General features: G+C 40.0%; 1 protein-coding gene across 1 annotated transcript in view; it reads left to right on the plus strand.

The window, feature by feature from the left end:
• The window catches only part of LOC144799464 (excitatory amino acid transporter 1-like), a 174,383-nt gene that overhangs the window by 128,422 nt on the left and 26,874 nt on the right, over window positions 1-19,087 (plus strand). Inside the window, exons 3-6 of the mRNA XM_078670786.1 lie at window positions 5,610-5,866; window positions 7,858-7,995; window positions 14,677-14,881; window positions 16,487-16,529. Coding sequence (XP_078526912.1) covers window positions 5,647-5,866; window positions 7,858-7,995; window positions 14,677-14,881; window positions 16,487-16,529 — 606 coding nt within the window. The 5' untranslated portion in view covers window positions 5,610-5,646. The remainder of the gene's footprint in view (window positions 1-5,609; window positions 5,867-7,857; window positions 7,996-14,676; window positions 14,882-16,486; window positions 16,530-19,087) is intronic.

Raw genomic sequence — 19,087 nt, forward strand, 5'->3', positions numbered from 1 at the left:
CATATATAGGGTATTCTGAACATTTAATCTTCTCATTTTTGGGTCAACAAGCAGATTAGAATATAATAGTTGAACCTGGGTAGAAACAGTTAGAGTTACATCTAGGGCAGCTCCCATGGAGCTACAAAACAGTATATCTAGTCTAGATGTAATGAGCAACAGATTTTCAAATAATCTTTAAAATTCATTATATATGCATTTTTCCCATGTGGATTTCCTGAAAACCAAGAAGGATTTTTCAGTTTGTTGATACTTCGAGCGCAGGCCTAGAAAGCCGGCAAATCTGGTTCCTATGAAATACTTTTGCGGCTGGAAGGAGTCAACGAGTCCTCTCCACCGCTAGCGGCAGAGAGGTAGGCCTGTCGCGGAAATCTCCAGATTACCCCCCACCCAGACCAGCCTCCGCGGGCAAGGCTGTAAGTGGTGCCGCCATTAGCAACAAGACCATATCTGTCATCCTTTCACATTGTGTGGGTGTCATGTCTTGTAGCTGAGAACTAGGCGCTCAATTATTCATAGGTGCCCTGGGAGGCTTGAGAGAGAATTACCAATGAGCCCCGGGAGAACCAAGCTAATAAGCTGCAGATTAATTTTTCATATATCTCCTGCATGGAGGTAAGTGAGTTTGTGACCCTGACTGACAGATTTCGAGGTACCAAAAGCTGCTGACTCGACCGGTGTAGGACATGGGAGTATGAAGACCTTTAGAAACATTGTACATCTTTTTGTTTCTTTTCTTTCTAATTTACTTACCCAGCAGTGGCTGCACTGGAGGATTACAGAGTAAACTCTGTATCACTAATCAATATTATGTGTTTTATGTTTTTTGTTCTGTCGTTCTAGATCTTCCAACCTCTTTCCCCTTAAACCAGGTTAGTCTACCATTGCCTTATTTAATAGAGTTCTCTAGTTGTGAACCGTGAGAAGTTTTTCCACACTTTTTAAATTTTTTATTTAGTTTGCTACAAACAGGTTTGCTTTTGCAGTTATAATTGCCCATGGGTGAGAATGACCCGATGCCAACTAGGAGGTGGGACACGCCATGTTAGATGTATTTAAGCTGATGAAGTGGGGTGTAACAAAGGAAGCGCACAAGCGTGGACTGGATTGTCCTTGAACATAGTACCGCGGCCAGGGCGACTGACGCTGGATGCTGGGGATTACGGTTCGATCCCCGGCTCCGGCGACAGGTTAGCCCAGCACCATGTGACTCTGGGTAATAGCTCGCTTAATCTTCTCAACGGCCCCCAGCACCAAGACACCCCTTTGGGGGTGATTCGTGCGCTATACAAGTACTGGATTTAATTTTTTTAATTTTATACCATAAACACGATTTTCAACATACTAGAAATTGAAATGTCGGGGCATAATCCACGTAATTTGGTATTACGCAAAATTCACACTATTATGCCATTATGGCACTTTGCCTAATCACCGGACATTTGCAATACAAATATACAGCAAACATGGGTTCAAGGTAAAAATTTGCCACGAACACACATTAACAACAGAATGTGGGCGGCTGTTTGTGATCCTCCTATTTGCACTATTTGTTTTAGCAAGAAATGCGTTTTTGTCAAAAAATGATGCGTGGATGCATTTTGTGATCAAATATTTTGTAATTACATGTAATTTTGTGTAATTTTGTTTACATTTCACATGTATGCACAAAAGCAAATTATGCACACTACGTCAACTAACCCTCTAAACAGAAGCATATTCGCAAGCTTTAAGAGATCGTGCATGTGGTCCTAGAGTAATCAGTTTACTGGGGACCAGTTGTGACACTTGGAGTTGTGTACCACTTGTACCATTGTACTATTGAACCCCAAAAAGGATTAGCAAGTATCCTATTGCTTAGTACCTTTCTCACTCAGGGTACCAAGACAGAGCATAACCAGATTTACTCACAAAGTCAATGAAGTGTAGACATTCAAAGCACTGTTTACTACAACAGTACACCCCCAGATACTGAATGGCGAGTCAATTCATCACTTTTACTTATGTGCTCTGATTAACTAAATGCTAAATATAATGCAAGGATAGGCAAAGACAACCAGAGAAAACCCGAATTCTCTAGTTGCCACCTATTTAGAGATCTGACTATTATGACGCTTACGTGCTAGCACTGATGTTGGAGACAGTCGCCAATTTTGATTCTTTGGATCAATTGGGTCAGTTCCCAACATTTGGAGTATGAAACATGGGCTTACTCAGCTAGGCGAGGATTCGTTTTCTGAATGCCAGTGCTGAAGAGCCTAATCTGTCATATTGATATTGAGATATTTTATATAGCGTGCAAATACCAAATGCGTCTTGGCGCTAATGTCTGATACATTAAGGAATGAACGGACAAAAACCAAAACATGTACCAACAGGAAGGGCCTACACCTGATCAAACCGATTGGGAGAACAACCAGGGTTCGGATGTTTTCTGAAACTGGAAAGGTTAGGCTGAGCTCTAAGCTGGTGGGGTAAATTATTCCACAGTCGACATGTAATGTGGATGAAGTTCCTTCCTTCCCTGATCTCTGTATTGTTTTTTAAGACATTGACTGTCCTAGAGTTTGCTAAGCAGAGGATTCTTCTGGGGGAGTACCAGAAGAGGTTTCTTTTCAGGTATGCTGAACCTTTGCCATACAGAGTTGTATGTGCCATACATAAGGCCTTAAACATCACTCTTCAATGGAGTTCAACTAGAGTGTCAGTTCATATGGAATAAAAGGGGGAATTTTCTTTAAAATGCACAGCAAAAAATAGGAGGAGGAAGTGAGCTTATTAATTTGTGCCTTAAAGGAGAGACCGGGACCAAAATTGTTCCCAGATTCCTGGCTGACGAGACTGGGATGAGGAGAGGGCCAAGCATCTGAGGCCACTAGGATTGGTCCCAAAAATTGTGTCCTTGCCGAACAAGAGTACCTTGGTTTTATCTGGGTTCAGCATAAGACTATTGTTACTCAACCATTGTGCGACTGCACGCATACAGTTGTTAAAGCCATGTGCAGCCTTATCAACATCATTTGAGATGGACATAACAAATTGTGTTCCATCAGCGTAGGCCACAGGGGCCAGATTAAACGAAAAGGTCAACCTTGTCAGTGGGGCCACATAAATATTAAAAAGTGTAGGGGGAACACCACACGGCAACGATAAGGATTTAGATACAAAGTCCCCCAGGTCAACTAATTGCTCTCTGTCTGCGAGAAATTAATGCAGTTGATCAAGGGCAGGGCCTCCGATTCCGATTTCCATCATGCATTCCAGCATGATCACATGGTTCGCATGGTATCAAAGGCAGCTGATAAATCCAACAGGATCATCGCTGTTTCCCACCATTATCTAGAATACTTCTCAGCTCCTCAGTGGCTACTACCAGTGCTGACGCGGTACTGTGGTTTGGTCTGAACCCAAATTGAGCGGGGTCTTGTCGATAATTAGAGAGTGCACTATTCATATGCTTCTCCAATATTTTTGCTGGCACAGGTAAACGAAATATAGGGTGGTTGGATCTAGTGATGTTTTTTTCAGTAAAGAGAGAATCAAAGCTTTTTTCAGATCAATAGGGAGCTCTCCTGAGTCAATAATAGTATTCAGAAGTATAGTAAGAGGAGGGGCCACCGTTCCTGCTATATCATAAACTATTTTTGGAAGACAGGGGTCAGATTGAGCCCCTGACTTTGTTTGGCCTATAAGTTGGATTGCGATCTCCTCTGTAAGACATGGGAATTTACAGAAATTCTTTTTTTTGCAACCCAAAGCTGTGGCACTGTCATTAGTGTTTAATTTGACATGTATTTCCTCCACTTTGTTTTTAAATAATTTTACCAGCTTATCATCAGTTCTGGTACGTCGCTCCTACTTAAGTGGAAGCTGAATGCGCATTTTACGTCCTTCATTCATGGCTACAGATGGTGGGACATGGTTTGCATGCCTTCATGCTTGAAAATTAAGAGCGTCCGAAACTATCGCAAATCGGATTCAGTAAAATATCAATTAGTACTATTTGCTTGGGTGTTTTTATTAGCTTTGTTATTCTACATATACATGTGATTTCAATCTGTTACATTACATGAGAAGCAACTTTATTGGAAGGAAAAAGGGCAGCGATTTCATGTGTACCTAGTGGACTTCCATCAGGTATAAACTAACGATGCCGATTCAGGCATCCCAGTGTTCTAAACTACTGCAACAACAAGGTGAGAGGTGGAATGCTTGAATTAATCTCTGCCATGGGCAGTCCCTCGGGCCGCATCCCAATCCATCGTTTTTTGCTTACCATGTCACTGCAATTTGGACCCAATCATATGTAAATTAGTCTTGACCCTGCGCCAATAGGAACAGTCCAGCCCGAACTGTCAGGCCAGATCTTCCTTGAACTAGAACGCAAGCAGCCCAAGACCAGTTTCTCCCTGATTGGCCTCTACCGTCAGGTATAGCTTGCTTCCGGTGGCACAGTGAGCACAGGACCCAGACCTGGGCATACACGTTGCACTTGGGGCATCGACTACAACAACAACAAGGCGAAAGGTGGAATGCTTGAATTAATCCCAGCCACTGGGAATTGCTCGGCTGCATCCCAGTCCATCATTTTTGATCCCACAGTGCCAATACAGTTTGGTTTCAGCCATGTGCAAGTGAGTCTTGACCATGATCCAGTAGAGAGAGTGCAGTCCAAACTGCCAGGTCCTCCCTGAACCGGAACACAGGCAATCCAAGACCACTTTCACCCTTATTATGGCTCATCGGTCGGGCATACTTTGGTTTTAGCAGTCTTGAAGCATATAAGACATCGGAAAAATGGAAGGCTTTCTTAAACATAAATAGAATATGTATTTGTACAACGCATGGTTACTCATGGTGTTTCTTGGTGTTTGTTTATTGTTATTTAACGCCATGATATTCAGTTTATCAACTTCTGGAGGATGAAGGGCTCATTGAGAATGAGAGCTGGGTCAAGGACAGGTCGTTGCAGAAGATGCATTAGTCCACTTTGCCAACACACCCACCCACCCACCATTTTAATTTTTCCAAAAGGTGTATACATTTGAGTTGCACTTGTTGGGATTTGATCTTCTCAGCAATCCTGCAGTGTTCTCTGCACTCATCTGTTCACAATACCGTTCATAAGTTATAACTTACGCTCACCTGTTGGTTTATGGTAAGTGCAGCAATGTTCACTTAAGAGAAATTGTCAAACCTTTTAGTAACTTGAACAATTTCTCTGAGAGACATTGTACCCTTCGACAGTCACAATGTTTCCAACATCCATAGAGATCCTCGAAAGAGTTTAAGGAAGTGGGTGTTGAAGTTTGGAATTAACCTCTTAACGTTTGTCATGGGTGCCCATTTTGACGGGAACATAAAAATGATTTTTTTACTCCATTTTTCTTTTTACACTTTTGTCAGTCTATGGTAATGGCAAATTGTAAGTTTAGATATGGGTGTTATTCCTAGCTAAATGGAACTTTTATAGCTATAGAATGTGTGACTACTGGCCTACGGTATAACTTTGACAAATTTGGCCAGGAAGAACTCTTTTGAGGGGCTGAAGCAAATCTTTATGGTTCTGAATGTTATTTAGTTTTCCTTGCTTTTTGTTTTATCTCCAGTGACTCAAGAGTGCCTTCTCAATCAGGCACTGGCTTAATGATGGATGAAAAACAAGACAACCCAAACAGCCTATTCCTCAATGAGGATACAGAAAAGATGAACAACTCTGAAAGCGGGGTTCAGCGACTACAGCAGGCCATGCAGACGCGAGCAACACGGGCCAAAAAGCATGTGCGTTGCATCACACGGGAGGGTGCAACAAGCTTCTTGAAGCACAACGCCTTTGTCATCCTCACAGTTGTAGCTGTTATTCTTGGTATGGAAAAAGATGCATTTCCATTGTGGGGGCAAATAGGATTATTCTCTTTACTCGATGTTTCTGAGGGCCTTTAGATGCCTTTAAATTTCAGTGTACAAAACAGTTTTGTAAATTGTTGTTATTATTATTAATCATTGTGATTTTGTTATAAGGTGAAAATTGAAGATCCTTTTCTCAGTAACCCCTCGGGTGAAATGTTGTCATTTTAGAGAATAAATTACCCTGCAAAAAAAAAGTCCAACATTTTCCTTGAAAGAATTCTCCATAAATAAATGTGTAGGTGCTTGTCTTAACCCAATATGTTGAATAATACAAAAACAGCAAATTGACGTTTTGTAAACTCTTTTCATTGCAAAACATTTCTTCTAATAGTTACAGTGCAAAAATATAGTGATCTGTTGTTTTCCCTCTTTAAACGCATACTTGTGGACATTTTTTACTGGATATTATATGAGATTTCCTGATTTTAACATTGCTTTTCACAGTATTAGACACAATTTGTGAACATAATTGCAATTTTACAGAGCCATAAATCATGTCCCCAATTTTGATAAAAGTATTGTGTAAGAGGCTTCCACAGTACCTGTCCCTGCCTTACATGTTTTGGCTTTGTATTTTATAGAGCACTAACATGCCACACTGTGAAGCTACCTGAGGAGGACCAGCACATTTTAAAATAGTGCCTTTAGCACCAAAAAACAGTTACATTTGAAAGGCACTTTATAGAAGTACATTCACCAACTTCCTCATTTAACCCACTTGGACACAAATCCATTCACTCTGACTGCTTACTTACTAACATTGCAAGTATGTGGTTCAGACATGGCTTTTTGCTTTCCATGTAATTAATTCAAAAATAAACATTTTAGACTGATACCCTTATAACCAATACACATATGTTGTTGTGAACTTGCTCCAACCGTATTGATAATGGCCTAGTCTACACTGTAGTTATAGGGTATCATATCTTCCTTTCTAAGGTCCCAGTGACCCTCTGATTAATTAATCACTTGTGGAGGTGTCACCCAGTCCCATCCCAAACTTCAGTACCAATTATTTGTAAGATTTATCTTTCATAGAGAAATGATGGAGTTACACTTTTGACCAAAAAAACCTTTCTCACTGTCAATCATGGATTACTCTAGCCTAGAGTTTTGTTTTATTGATTTATTTATAATTGAAAGTAATATTTCAAAAGAAATATTTATTTTAATTAAAATCTTTAAAATGAGTTTCATACACATTTATAATAAAAAAGATTTAAAATGTTTATACAATTTGTAACAAACATTCACTGGTTTTGGATTGGACGGTTCGAGTTGTCAGAAAGTATATTGGCATTATACTTAATTAAAATAGGTGTTCATTTATTTATTTATTTATAAAGTTTTATATATATATTAATTTTGATAAAATTATAGAGCTGGGCAGAAAAAAAGTACATGGCCCATATGACTGACATTTGCTGTGTACCCCAGAGAAGGCCGCAAGGGCTTTCATCTGTCCCCATCCCTGGCCCCACTACATGATCATTTACAAAATCTTCACCAAATTAATCAAAAGCATGGCCTGTTAAAGTGAGCAACAACCAATAAACAATTCAAACCCCTTCCACTAAATAATTACTGTACCAGCACCTCAAGATACACATGTGAAAGTCCATCTCCCCCTTAAAGGCTACATACAGTACATACCTCTTACCATGTGGCACAACCAAAATCCTCTAATTTCTTTGTCATTGGTTTTTATGTGGCCGACCTCAGGAGTGATATAATTTCAGAATTACTTAATGTTTTTTGGCAGCTATCTTAGAAGGAATTAGGTCTCACAATTATCTAAAGTGAATCGTATAATAGTTTATTATAATATAATCAGAATCATTCCTTGTTGACTCGTCAAAGTTCAACATTATACAGACATTGCAAACATCAAGGCACAATGAGCAAGTAATGGCATTCATTTTCATCCCTTTACCACCTCTCTCCCAGGTATTGTTCTGGCCTTTGCCCTACGGCCCTACAACATGACCTATCGCCAGGTGAAGTACTTCTCTTTCCCTGGGGAGTTGCTGATGAGACTGCTTCAGATGTTGGTCCTTCCTCTTATTATCTCCAGCTTGGTCTCAGGTGAGGAATGTTCTGTATTATTCAAAATGTCCATAAAAAGAATTGCATATATTCAGCCAATCCAAGGGATTTAGTTAAAACCCAAGGGTGGGGCATTAATTTAAACACCAGCCGTTGTCCCATATGGTTGAACAAAGACCCAGCACCTTGCGCGTCACTAGAACTGCTTGTGGAAGATGAAATGCAAGCCTTCTTGCTTTTCTACATGATGACGAGTAACACTAATTTGCGAATTGTGTACAATGTGCAATCCTCATTTTGTTTTTAGGTTTCTAATATTTAATCTGTGATTTTGTGTATGCTGAATATATTCTCTTGACGAGGTACAATTTGACACGAAGTCAACGGGTCCGCGTCTGCTGTGCAGATTTGTGTGTAACTTGCACAAGTCTCATGGCAGTTTTTGTACTGTGATAATCATGTTATCAACTTCAGGATAAATAAGTCCTTAGTCGTCCCTCCCTATAGCTAAACCTGTAACCTGTGGGTTGCAGATAGGTTTATGCACCAGTCATTATTAATCAAATGAGGTATCTTAGTAAAGAAAGTCATATGCTGTATTGATCAATTATATACTTGAAATAACAATATGAATAATATAAATGAATAGCTTTTGCTATAACCCAACTCAGTGGTATATGGAAATTGGAGGTGGAGAGCAAATGGGTGGATAAAAATGATCTAAGTATTATTTTCTTAAGGCATAAATTAAGGAAATGTTTCTTTCTATTAACCCAGTCTAATGTGCCGTATCCAGACCACATTAGGGCCAAACTCAAGGGTAATTTTTAGGAAGTGGGACCGCTATCGAAGTTAGTGCCTCATTTTTATACTGGCGGATGGCCCTTTTCTGCCAAGGCAATGCAGTAAATTACGCTGTCGCCCTGGTGGCGGTACCGCCTATCAGATGTATAAATGACTTCCAAGTCCAGGGATAGCATAAAGTTTCGGGAAGTTGTTAACCAGCCTTTCTTTGTGGAGTCAGATGTCCCCAAAGTAGAACATTTAATTACTTTGTACTCTTGGGTGACTCACTTCACTAAAAGATTTTCAGCAGAAAATCTGCATATTAATTCAGCCTCAGATGATGCTTTATTTACCCCCGTATCCCCCAAGTCCTTTTAAATCCCATCAATATACATGAAGTGACCCTAGCCATTAAAAAATGTATCCCCGGGAAGGCTTCTGGTCCGGATGGTGTCCCAGCCGACATTTTCAAGTCTACTATATATCTGTGGGCCCGCTGTTAACAAATGTTCTTGGATCTGTTGTGTTAGGCCCCATTCTTGACTCGCGGAGGACGGCTATCATTCCTATCTTTAAAAAGGGGGACAAATAACAGCCAAACTGTTACAGGCCAATTTCCTCACAGAATTCCATTGCCAAGATCCTGGTCCAAGTACTATTGTCTCGGCTGGAAAAGTGGACTTTAGAGAATAACGTCCTGACGGAAGCCAGATACGGGTTTAGTAATGGTATTAGCACCGTTGACCTAAACCTATATCTGATAGCAGGGAAGTAGGTCAGGGCTAAAGGGAGCTCGTAACTTCTGGCGTTCATTGATTTTTCCAAGCGCCTTTGACCTATTGAATTGCTCTAAGCTTATGGGATATGAGGGACAGGGTGGGAGTCGAAAGAGAAATCCTCATCCGTGTAGGGCGCCTACACAGGGACCTTTAGGGTGTGCTATGGTCTTTCAGGTGAATGTTCCTCTCATATCAGCTCTACCTGGGCCGTTAGGCATGGGTGTATCTTGGCCCCTTTCCTCTTCCTGCTTTATGTCAATGGGGTTAATAAATATTTAGTAGAAAATAGAAAGGATTTGCCATGCATGAGAAATAAATTAATATCCATACGGTTATCGCGGATGATGCAGTACTTGTTGCCCGCATGGCAAACGGCTTATAGACTCTTTTAGACTTGTTTTTAACTTCTATGAGTGACCTGGACTTGCAGGTCAGCCACTCAAAATACTACATTATGTCTGGTGGTCGTCGAAGTACGAATTCCAAGCTTTTTGTTACGGGGGGACACACTTAGCAAAGGTAAAATCTTTTAATAATTTAGGAATCCTTTTTATCACATCTTGTAGTTGAACTGCATTATTAACTGCTAGACGACAACACTTCAGTAGGAATATCAAATCTATATTTAGATTCACACACATGTTAAAACAAACCAATTAAAGAAATGCTAAGCTAATATAAAAGTAAATGTCTATCCTTAGAGGTATACGGTGCAGGGCTATGGGACTACTGTAATGAGGGGGACCCTCCAACGTGCTGAAAATCGCTTTACACGTAGATGATTGTTAGTAATCAGGGATGCAGCTACATTTATCTGCCATGAGGAACTTAGATCATCATACCTGGAGGGTCTGACTAAGCTTGCACCGTTGGTACTCTGGATCACATATTAGGATACCCTGAGGGCCGGCCTTGATAGAACCTCCATTACTCACTACCTGTTGTCAGACAGGGTGGACGTGATCCCCGGCTCTCTTAACTGAGGAATCTTTGAGATTTTAGGAGTCTCAGAATTATATTAAAAACCCTTAAAGTTGGTCTTAAACATAAAGACTTAGTTAAACAGTGCTATTTAAATAATTACATAAACTTGCACTTAGAGAAGGCACAGCTCAAGGTATCGATTTATAGTCATTTATAAAGTATTGGTAGGAACCACTGCTAAGGCGGTTCATGTCACTGCTTTTTGCTGTTTGGTGCAGGGCTCCATCCACATGGTGGAACCCTGAACTAAAAAGTATTATTTTTATTTAAAAAAATACATTCCCAAAGCAGTATTTTCTTCTTGAAAATTAAAAAGATAATACCCCCCTCACCATAGGAGTTAACTCCCAGAGCAGGGGGCATTATTTCTTGTTTACTGTTTTTTACCTCCAGGGTTTGCCTGCCGGTGACGTACAGTAAAAAAGACTATACGTCCGCCCATCTTAATGGGGCGAATGGATATCTAGCAAATTCCTAGTTTGGCCTTTGTGACTGAGTTCACTCTCTGCCAAAATATACTAACCAAATGAGACTTTATGGGAAGTTCCGCAATAGGTATATGAGTAACAATTTCTTATTAAATTTTAAGATTTTATCATACCAAAAGAAGGTCACACACAAGCCCTCCAGGTTTGTGTGTACCTGCCATTCAGTACTGAGAGAACTATACAATTATTTCTATGAAGAGGAAAGCAAGTACTTTTAAAGGAGTAAACATAAGAACCAAGGAGTGTCAAAGTAAACACCTGAATTTTAGCACAATTTTTGCGATTCAAATGTAGAAAAAGAATTCTCAGCAGGCTTGCTTGATGATTTCATCCAACAGTCTTTTTTTATTATTGCTTCATAACATCCACTTGCATTGACAAATCAATTTTCAGTCATTCATAGAAATTGTTCAAAGGCAAAAATGATTTTCCAACTGCTACAGCCTACGCGTTTCGTCCCCTCAGGGACATCATCAGGGCTGTAAAGAATATATAAAAAAATAAACATAACTAATATGATCTGATCACAACCAAATCAATCCATAGTAGTAACAACACAAAAAAACAATATTTCATATTCCTGCCTATATACCATTCTAATGCCTTGACCTAATGGATATTATTCTAAACACAGCCTGCCTATATGCCATTCTAACAAATCCATCTGTATATATTGAGGAATAGCCCAATACTTCCATGGTGGTCACAATTTAACAAAAACATCTTTACATTGCACAACAACAGAATTAATTTTCCATCTTTCACCCTCTTTCCACTTTTGGGATATTCTCCTAGTACCTGAAATCATTATCAATACTGCTTGTATATATCTATGCATGTCCTCACCTTAGAACAATGTTATGGTGTTCCCAAAATTGCATCCATATCGAGTTGTGACCCTGTAGAGTCGTATCCTCCTCAACCAATCCTATATGTCACCAATTTGTTTACTCAAACTTCCCCTACAATTAGAGAAATCCATGTTGAATTTCAATTGTTAATTCGTACAAATTAGCATCCCTAAGTACATCAATTCTGGCCACTAACACAATTGATATTATAACCCCATAATCTCTAACTCAACTCACCTACATTTGAAAGACAAGGTCAGTAGTAGCTAGGTGCTTAGTGTCCCAGATAAATTAGTTGTATTGAATTCTGCCGGGTAGAGTCACCCTATAGGAATTACTAAGGGAATATATACATGTATTTGATTGAACCATATTCATATTATATAATGCGGCGCTCCAATGTCCCATCATGTTGTGAAAACACTATCACCTCCATTGCCAGTACCCTTCAATAAACAATTTATGCTCACCTATATCACTCTTGTATGTTTCTTACTCCAGTTGAGTGATGTTTATTCTAGGCTCGAATTTCAATTCAATTCCATCAATTTCACATCTACCCATAGCGACAGAGTGAAATTTCCCCAGTCATCTATAATTTTGAGTAAAGTTCCTCCCCAGAATCAATGAGAATAGCATTATCCTTACCTTTCCTAATGTATATGACATGGACCTTGTCCCTCGCTCTTTCTCCCAAATCCGTTAAATACAACCTTTTTAAATCGTCCAAAATTTATACCTAAACTGAAAAGTAGTGCGAAATATTAGATCAACCAAACATCCCTGTCCTATTCACCCCTTAAATTAGGAACAAGCAATTAATACGTCTCACTGTGCACAAACGTATTCCCTCATCGCAGAGCCAAAGTTTCATACTTCTAAAGGAGAAGTAACTGTTTGTGAACCCAGGTATGCATACACATTTTGCCCTGCAGTTCAGCAGGCCTAGACAATTACCATCACAGATTAAACTGCAAAATGATGCTCTCTGAGCCATAACATTTATAAAAGTTCTTAATACAATGATTGCAATTGGTATCCACTATTTCTAAGACCCTGTAATAGTCCTTATTAGTTCATCAAAATACCAGTTCTCTCACTGTTTTGCTCACACATTTTTGGGCTACATTTCTGCGAGCTACAACCACTGAGGTAGAGTATTATGTTATGGTGTTTTAACAACCATCCCAGGTGCTCTGGAGAATATGCCTTTGTCTCCTTTCCAGAAGACAAGATCCTGGGACTATGTCAGATTGTAGGGAGCAAGGTTCCTTATTCTTCTATGACCCTATGGCCAGCAGCCTTCATTCTTGCTAATGTGAAATGCACCTTACGCAATATTTTACTGTGGATCAGTCTAAAGTTGGCCTTTTACCATTAGTCGTCTTCCCCCCTCTCAATCTGAACGCCTCATATCTCGTACATGAGTTTCCGTCTTACTCAGAAGATTCCAAAGCAGTCTAAAATATTGTTCATAGAGGTTTTGTAAAGTTCCATGGGTCTGTTATTTTCTAGGTGAGAACAGTCTGGCAAACCCATCCCCACTTATTGATGGAAGGAAGGTTGGGGCTGCCAGTTGTTCAGAAGCAATCTGTTCCTATTACAGTGCTAGCTGGTCAAACAATCTCTGTCCTATTTGCCGCGGACCCCACCCAAATTAGCCAGAATTTTCAAGACCATCTTCTGGGCCAGTTGGGTTATAGATTTGCGGTTATTTAGCTCAAATCTATCTCCCAGTCAAAGGGAAAGGGGCTCTTCACTGCCTAATGCCATTTATGTGGCTCAGCAGTTATTTTTTCTTATCAGACATCAACCCTGAGCCATAAAGAGAAAAACACATAAGGGGGAAGTGTAAGATGGGGATAAAGTAACAGAGAAAGAAAGCGGGGATGAAAAATAACCTGAAAGAGTGAGATAAAGTTGCAGGGAGTGGCTGGTGGTGGATGAATGAGGCATGAGATGGAATCAAGACTACGCAGCCTTAGTATTCAGCACCACTGACGTTCAATAGCCTGGCCACAGTATATTGAGCAAAACTTTGGGCCTCTGCATGAATTCATTTCAAATTAAGCACGGAGTATCTTACTGGTGAGTATACCAGAACGGAACATCAATGAGTTGGCACCAGTCCATAATGTGACACCAGCACGTGGGGCTTCTGGTACAATAAATGTAGTAGGGAGTGCTTATTTTGAGCCAGTGGTTACCGTTGCTTGGCACGGGCACTTAATTGTCAATACCGGAGCTAGGGACAGTTTGCCACAAGGTGGCACTGCCTGGATAGTTTATAGATTACCAAAACAGTTAATTATTAATTTAATATACATTAAAAATGACTATTACCTGCCTCCCAAGCCACTCTTATAGATTTTTGGGCCTGAAGTAGTTCTAATTGTCACACTTGTAGGAGTGTGATGTTCAGTAGTTGAGTTGTTACTACAATTGGAAGCATAGCAGGGGCATTGTGTGCTGTAAGCAGGAGAGCCCCGGCGCTTATTGTTTTTACAAATTAAGCACTGGTAGTAGGTTTGCATCACTGAAATCTGTCAAGTTATAGTGAGTGTCCACCTGTCATAGCAATGTCCATTCATTCACAATTGCTAGCAGTGATTACTGGTAATGTTTCCAGAGATGGGGACGTGTGGTCCCTTCCTCTTTGGAATGTGCATGACTTTGCATAGTTTCTGAAACTTTTGAATTTTGTCAATGTGTGAAGACATTTTGAAATAGGGATGGAATTAGCAAAAGACCCTCGAATGTGACCTTTCAAAGTGAGATGGTTCAAAGCTCTCTGTAGACTGCGTCTTTAACTTTGTCAGGGGGTGTTGACAGGCATGGCCTCTCTGGACAGTAAGGCTTCTGGCAAGATGGGGTTGCGGGCCGTGCTCTACTACATGGTGACAACCTTCATCGCGGTGTTTATCGGCATTGTCATGGTGATCATCATCCATCCTGGGAAAGGGACCAAAGAAGACCTCCATGGTGAGACGAAGATCGAGCGGGTGCAGACGGCGGATGCTTTCATGGACCTCGTCAGGTCAGTGATTAAATATATAAAGTTCTCAATTGTCATGTGTCACCAGGCCATGCTGTTGCAGGCTCTGGAAGTCGGATAGCTTGAAAAGATTATTAGGTAAAATGTTGCTAATAGTGTGGAAAACTAGATGTAAAAGTATTTGAGGTCAAATAGATCTGATCTGGGTAGGGTTCCAGTAGGTACTCAAAAATTATATATTTTCTAAAAGAAATATATATATATATATATATATCATAATTTCTGGTCTCTTGTATTATGTAAATATGTTAAGTCACCATAAGGCAAAATATAAATGTATCAACTAAATAAATACAACTTCTATTAGACTGCATAATTAAAACCTCTACTGCTCATGCATTTAGACTTATCACTGGTGCTAAGATTGGGGTTAAAGTTACTGTTACTACTACCATTCCAATTACTACTTCTGAAACTCTGGCACTAGTAATATTCCAACTATGTTCCTACTACTAAAATTGTCTTTGTAGCATTATTGTTACTACTCTGTCTGTTATCATTAATGTTCATCATGCTAGCTTTCTACTCTGCTAGTGCTATATTTAGCAGATTTGTGTGCCGATGTTTAATAGTTTCTAGTCTATTAATTGGTATAATATATGGTATAAAGTGCTCCCTGCCCTACATTATAAGGATATTGCTAGTCACCGAGAAGTTTTATCACCTTGTAGAGGAACAAGACAGCAGGCTGAGTTCCTTTATAAGCTTATGGAACGCCAACATGACTTGCAATATCCTTTTCAAGCACAGCAGGGGGGGACTTTATTCTTTATAAAACATGGTGAAACCATAACCTTTCCAACAAATCACTTAAATCCTCAGTGCGTAGCTGTTTATTATAAATAAGAGAGCATGTTTGCAAACATGAATAATAAAGTAGAATCTTTAGTGGAAGTTTAAACATATTTTAAAAATTGCAAGATATTTGTTGCAAAAAGCTATTAAAATAGGTTATAATTAACTGGTTTTTTTAATAAAAAAAGACGCATTAGCTTGCAATGTGTAGAAACATGAACAAAGATTCAATGTTTTCTATCGTTAACTAAGGAGTGCAAAAAATAAGTGTTAGAAAAACAGAGCAGAAGAAAGAAAAGCCATGTTTTGTTGTTTTTGATCTTTAAATAACTGTTTAATTATGCTTCATGATCTGATCTGCTTTACCCCTCAGATGCTAGCACTGGCAGCAGGCATTACGATGTCAGTACTCAACTGTAATAAATTATTAAAGTTGAGTTTTGATTTCTTTATAACAGGTGACTGAGTCCATCACAAGTTTATAAAGAAATTAGACAGGTTTTTATACAAAGACTGCAGAATCCCATGTATTAAATACTTAGATTATTTTTAGAATTAGCGCATGTTTTTTAAAATGTCAGACAAGTTTATGGTGTTTGCCATGCTCTATGGAGTCATGTGTTGACCATTACCAGCTTCTATTTTGGGTCTTCATGTATGAAGAGGAAGGCGGCGGGAGATGAAGTGGGCTTCTTGTTTGTCTGTGATTAGTTGGTAGACACAGGATTGTCTCTAACAGTCTTCTTTGAACAACAATCGAAAGATCCACCTCTTCTTATCTAATTGTTACAGGAACATGTTCCCGCCTAACCTGGTGGAAGCCTGCTTCAAACAGGTAGGTCAAAAAGTATTTTCAGTTGTTGCGAAAAAAGGCATGCGTTTGATCAAGTCAATGGGAGAAGACAGTCAGAACATACAATTAAGTGAAATATTCACCAAACAAATAATCTACAAAGATGATAAAAACAATGATATAAGCATTTACATTTATATGTAAGGGATTAGAGCTAACTTGTGGTAATTGTCTGAAAATTGGCTAGGATGAACTTAAAATGGTTACAGAGAAAACTAGCTAATTTTGAAGAATTCTCTGACTTCCTGTGATCATGGACATTCTGGAAAAATTGTATTCTGAATTTAACCCATTTTTATATGTAAAGTTGTTTTCAACTTAATGGTTCCAAAGGATGAAAGCTCTCACACCCCTTGATTTGCTGGTTTAAGCTCTATATTAAAATGAAAAAAAATTAAGGAGCATTGTTTCTGTCCACTTCGTCCTCTGGATCTCCTAGTTCTACACCGTTGAACAAAAACGCCTGTTCTGCGTTCTGTTTTCATCAAGTCCAGGCTTACTGACAAAAAATATAGGACAAGTCAACATCTAATTTGATCTGGTATCCCAAGAGTAGATGTCACCATGCCAACAGAAGGATGCACTAAAAGGTAACATAAGGATATTAGGGTAAAATGTGTAGATGAGGGATCAGTCCTGTCTGCGGTAACATCTTTGCCCGGCTGCCGCCCCAGGCCACAGCCCATTAGAACAGAGCTATATGGACAGGCTTGATGATGCTACAGAAGAGGCCCTTGGCGGCCTCTGGCACACCCCCATCTGTGACACTGTGCTTCTAACCAGGAGTTCAAGAAAGAAGAACGTCAAAGAGCTTAAAGTTCTGGCTCTGAATAGGTTAGAATAAGTGATGCATTTACTGGGCCTGGTAAATACCATCACTCAGGGATAAGGTATTTATCCAGTACTGGAAGTACACCCCTGTGGTTTTTTTTTCACTTGGGAATAAGGCATAACATGGGGTGAATAAAATACAAAAATCTATACTTTTTACAATTTTTTTCCGAATCTTTTCCACAGAAAAACTTCAGCATGTTTGACCTGCCAAAATCTGTGTGGTGAAAACAGCAATAGTGTGAAACATAGATTTAACTTAATTTCCTCTGCCAACTCCTGTTAGCCTAGTTGTAAGATTTAAACCCCACCTCGTTTGTGCCCATGTCGTGAAACAATAAAAATAAAACGGTCCTATTTACCCAGACCTACATCATCGACAGTCACCCTTTCAGTTTGCTTTTGTGACGTCAGACTGGGTTTTGATGCTTACTGTAATGTCATTCACCAGTGATGCACTTGTATGCACACATGCACACTCGGGTTTCAGAGTATACATTGTCATGTGGTCAAAATGTGACCTGCAGATGAGAAAGTATCCATCAAGCACAGTGCTCTAAATGGGCAGGTACTCTCTGGTTCTGAATACCTGCACTTTTTTAATTTACTAGGGGGAGTTCCGGCACTTCTCAGGGAGAAAACAGGTACTCTAAATAGAGCGTACCAGCACTTATACAGGGCCACTGGAATTATGCGACTGTGCGGCTGCAGCGATTTTCGCAGTTATAGATTTGCCGCATTTGCCACATAATCCATCATCTGCTGCATAATCTCAGATATTTCCCCCAAAAAATGATTTCTACCTTAAACAGTTCAAAAAGAACTAAAAATTGAGCAACACTTGTTGCAGTGCAGTGAAAGGCCCTTTGCAAAGCTGGACTTGTCACCTTTTTGTTTCTTATTGCTATATTTGGGTATTAAAATGTTACTAATGACGCGCAACCAATGCCCAGATAGTGTTACCACGTTTAAAAAGGACGAAATAACAAATTGATGGTTACAAAATGTGCCGCATTATGCTACATAATTTGCCATTTCTTGAGCATAATTTACTCAAACCTGCCACATAATTTGGTCCTCTCTTGCCGCATAATTCCAATGGCCCTGCTTATATATTTCTATTTAAAGACTGATCAGGACTAACAGGTTCAAGTACATGCTTGGCCCCATTTCTGAGAAAATTATATGCCCAGTCTGCTGCATTGACCATGAGGGGGCGGAGCATGTACCCCTGCTGTGGATGTTGGGTGGGGTGGGGGGGGGGGGGGGGGGGGGGGGGGAGGGTCGAGGAGAGGATGAAGAGAGAGCTTCTGCGAGTCTTTGCACCCCCATGAGAGGAAAGGGCGGATGAGGACGGGGTGCAGCAGCTGCCTACACACCCATGTTCAACGCTTCAGAGCTCAGAATGATGGCGTCTGTTATTAATAGACCGATTAAGCACAGGTCCGAAGAAACCGGGTTAGCCAAAATGGCCAAAGTCTCCAGGGGGGCGCCACTCCCACCACTCATAATGAGGGCCTCACTATGAGATATATCATGCTTTCTTTAATACCACAATTAATAAAAGCGCGCCCCTTGTTTGACTAGTTCACCGTTGGTCAGCATGTAGTCCTTCCCCGTTCTCCCCTTGGTCACTTCCAATCGCCCACCCCCTACCCTGTATACTCGGTTGGTATGTTCTTTTGGACGGTTGGAATGGAATGTTGTGA

Source organism: Lissotriton helveticus, chromosome 12 (assembly GCF_964261635.1).
Source record: "Lissotriton helveticus chromosome 12, aLisHel1.1, whole genome shotgun sequence".
Classification (NCBI taxonomy): Eukaryota; Metazoa; Chordata; class Amphibia; order Caudata; family Salamandridae; genus Lissotriton; species Lissotriton helveticus.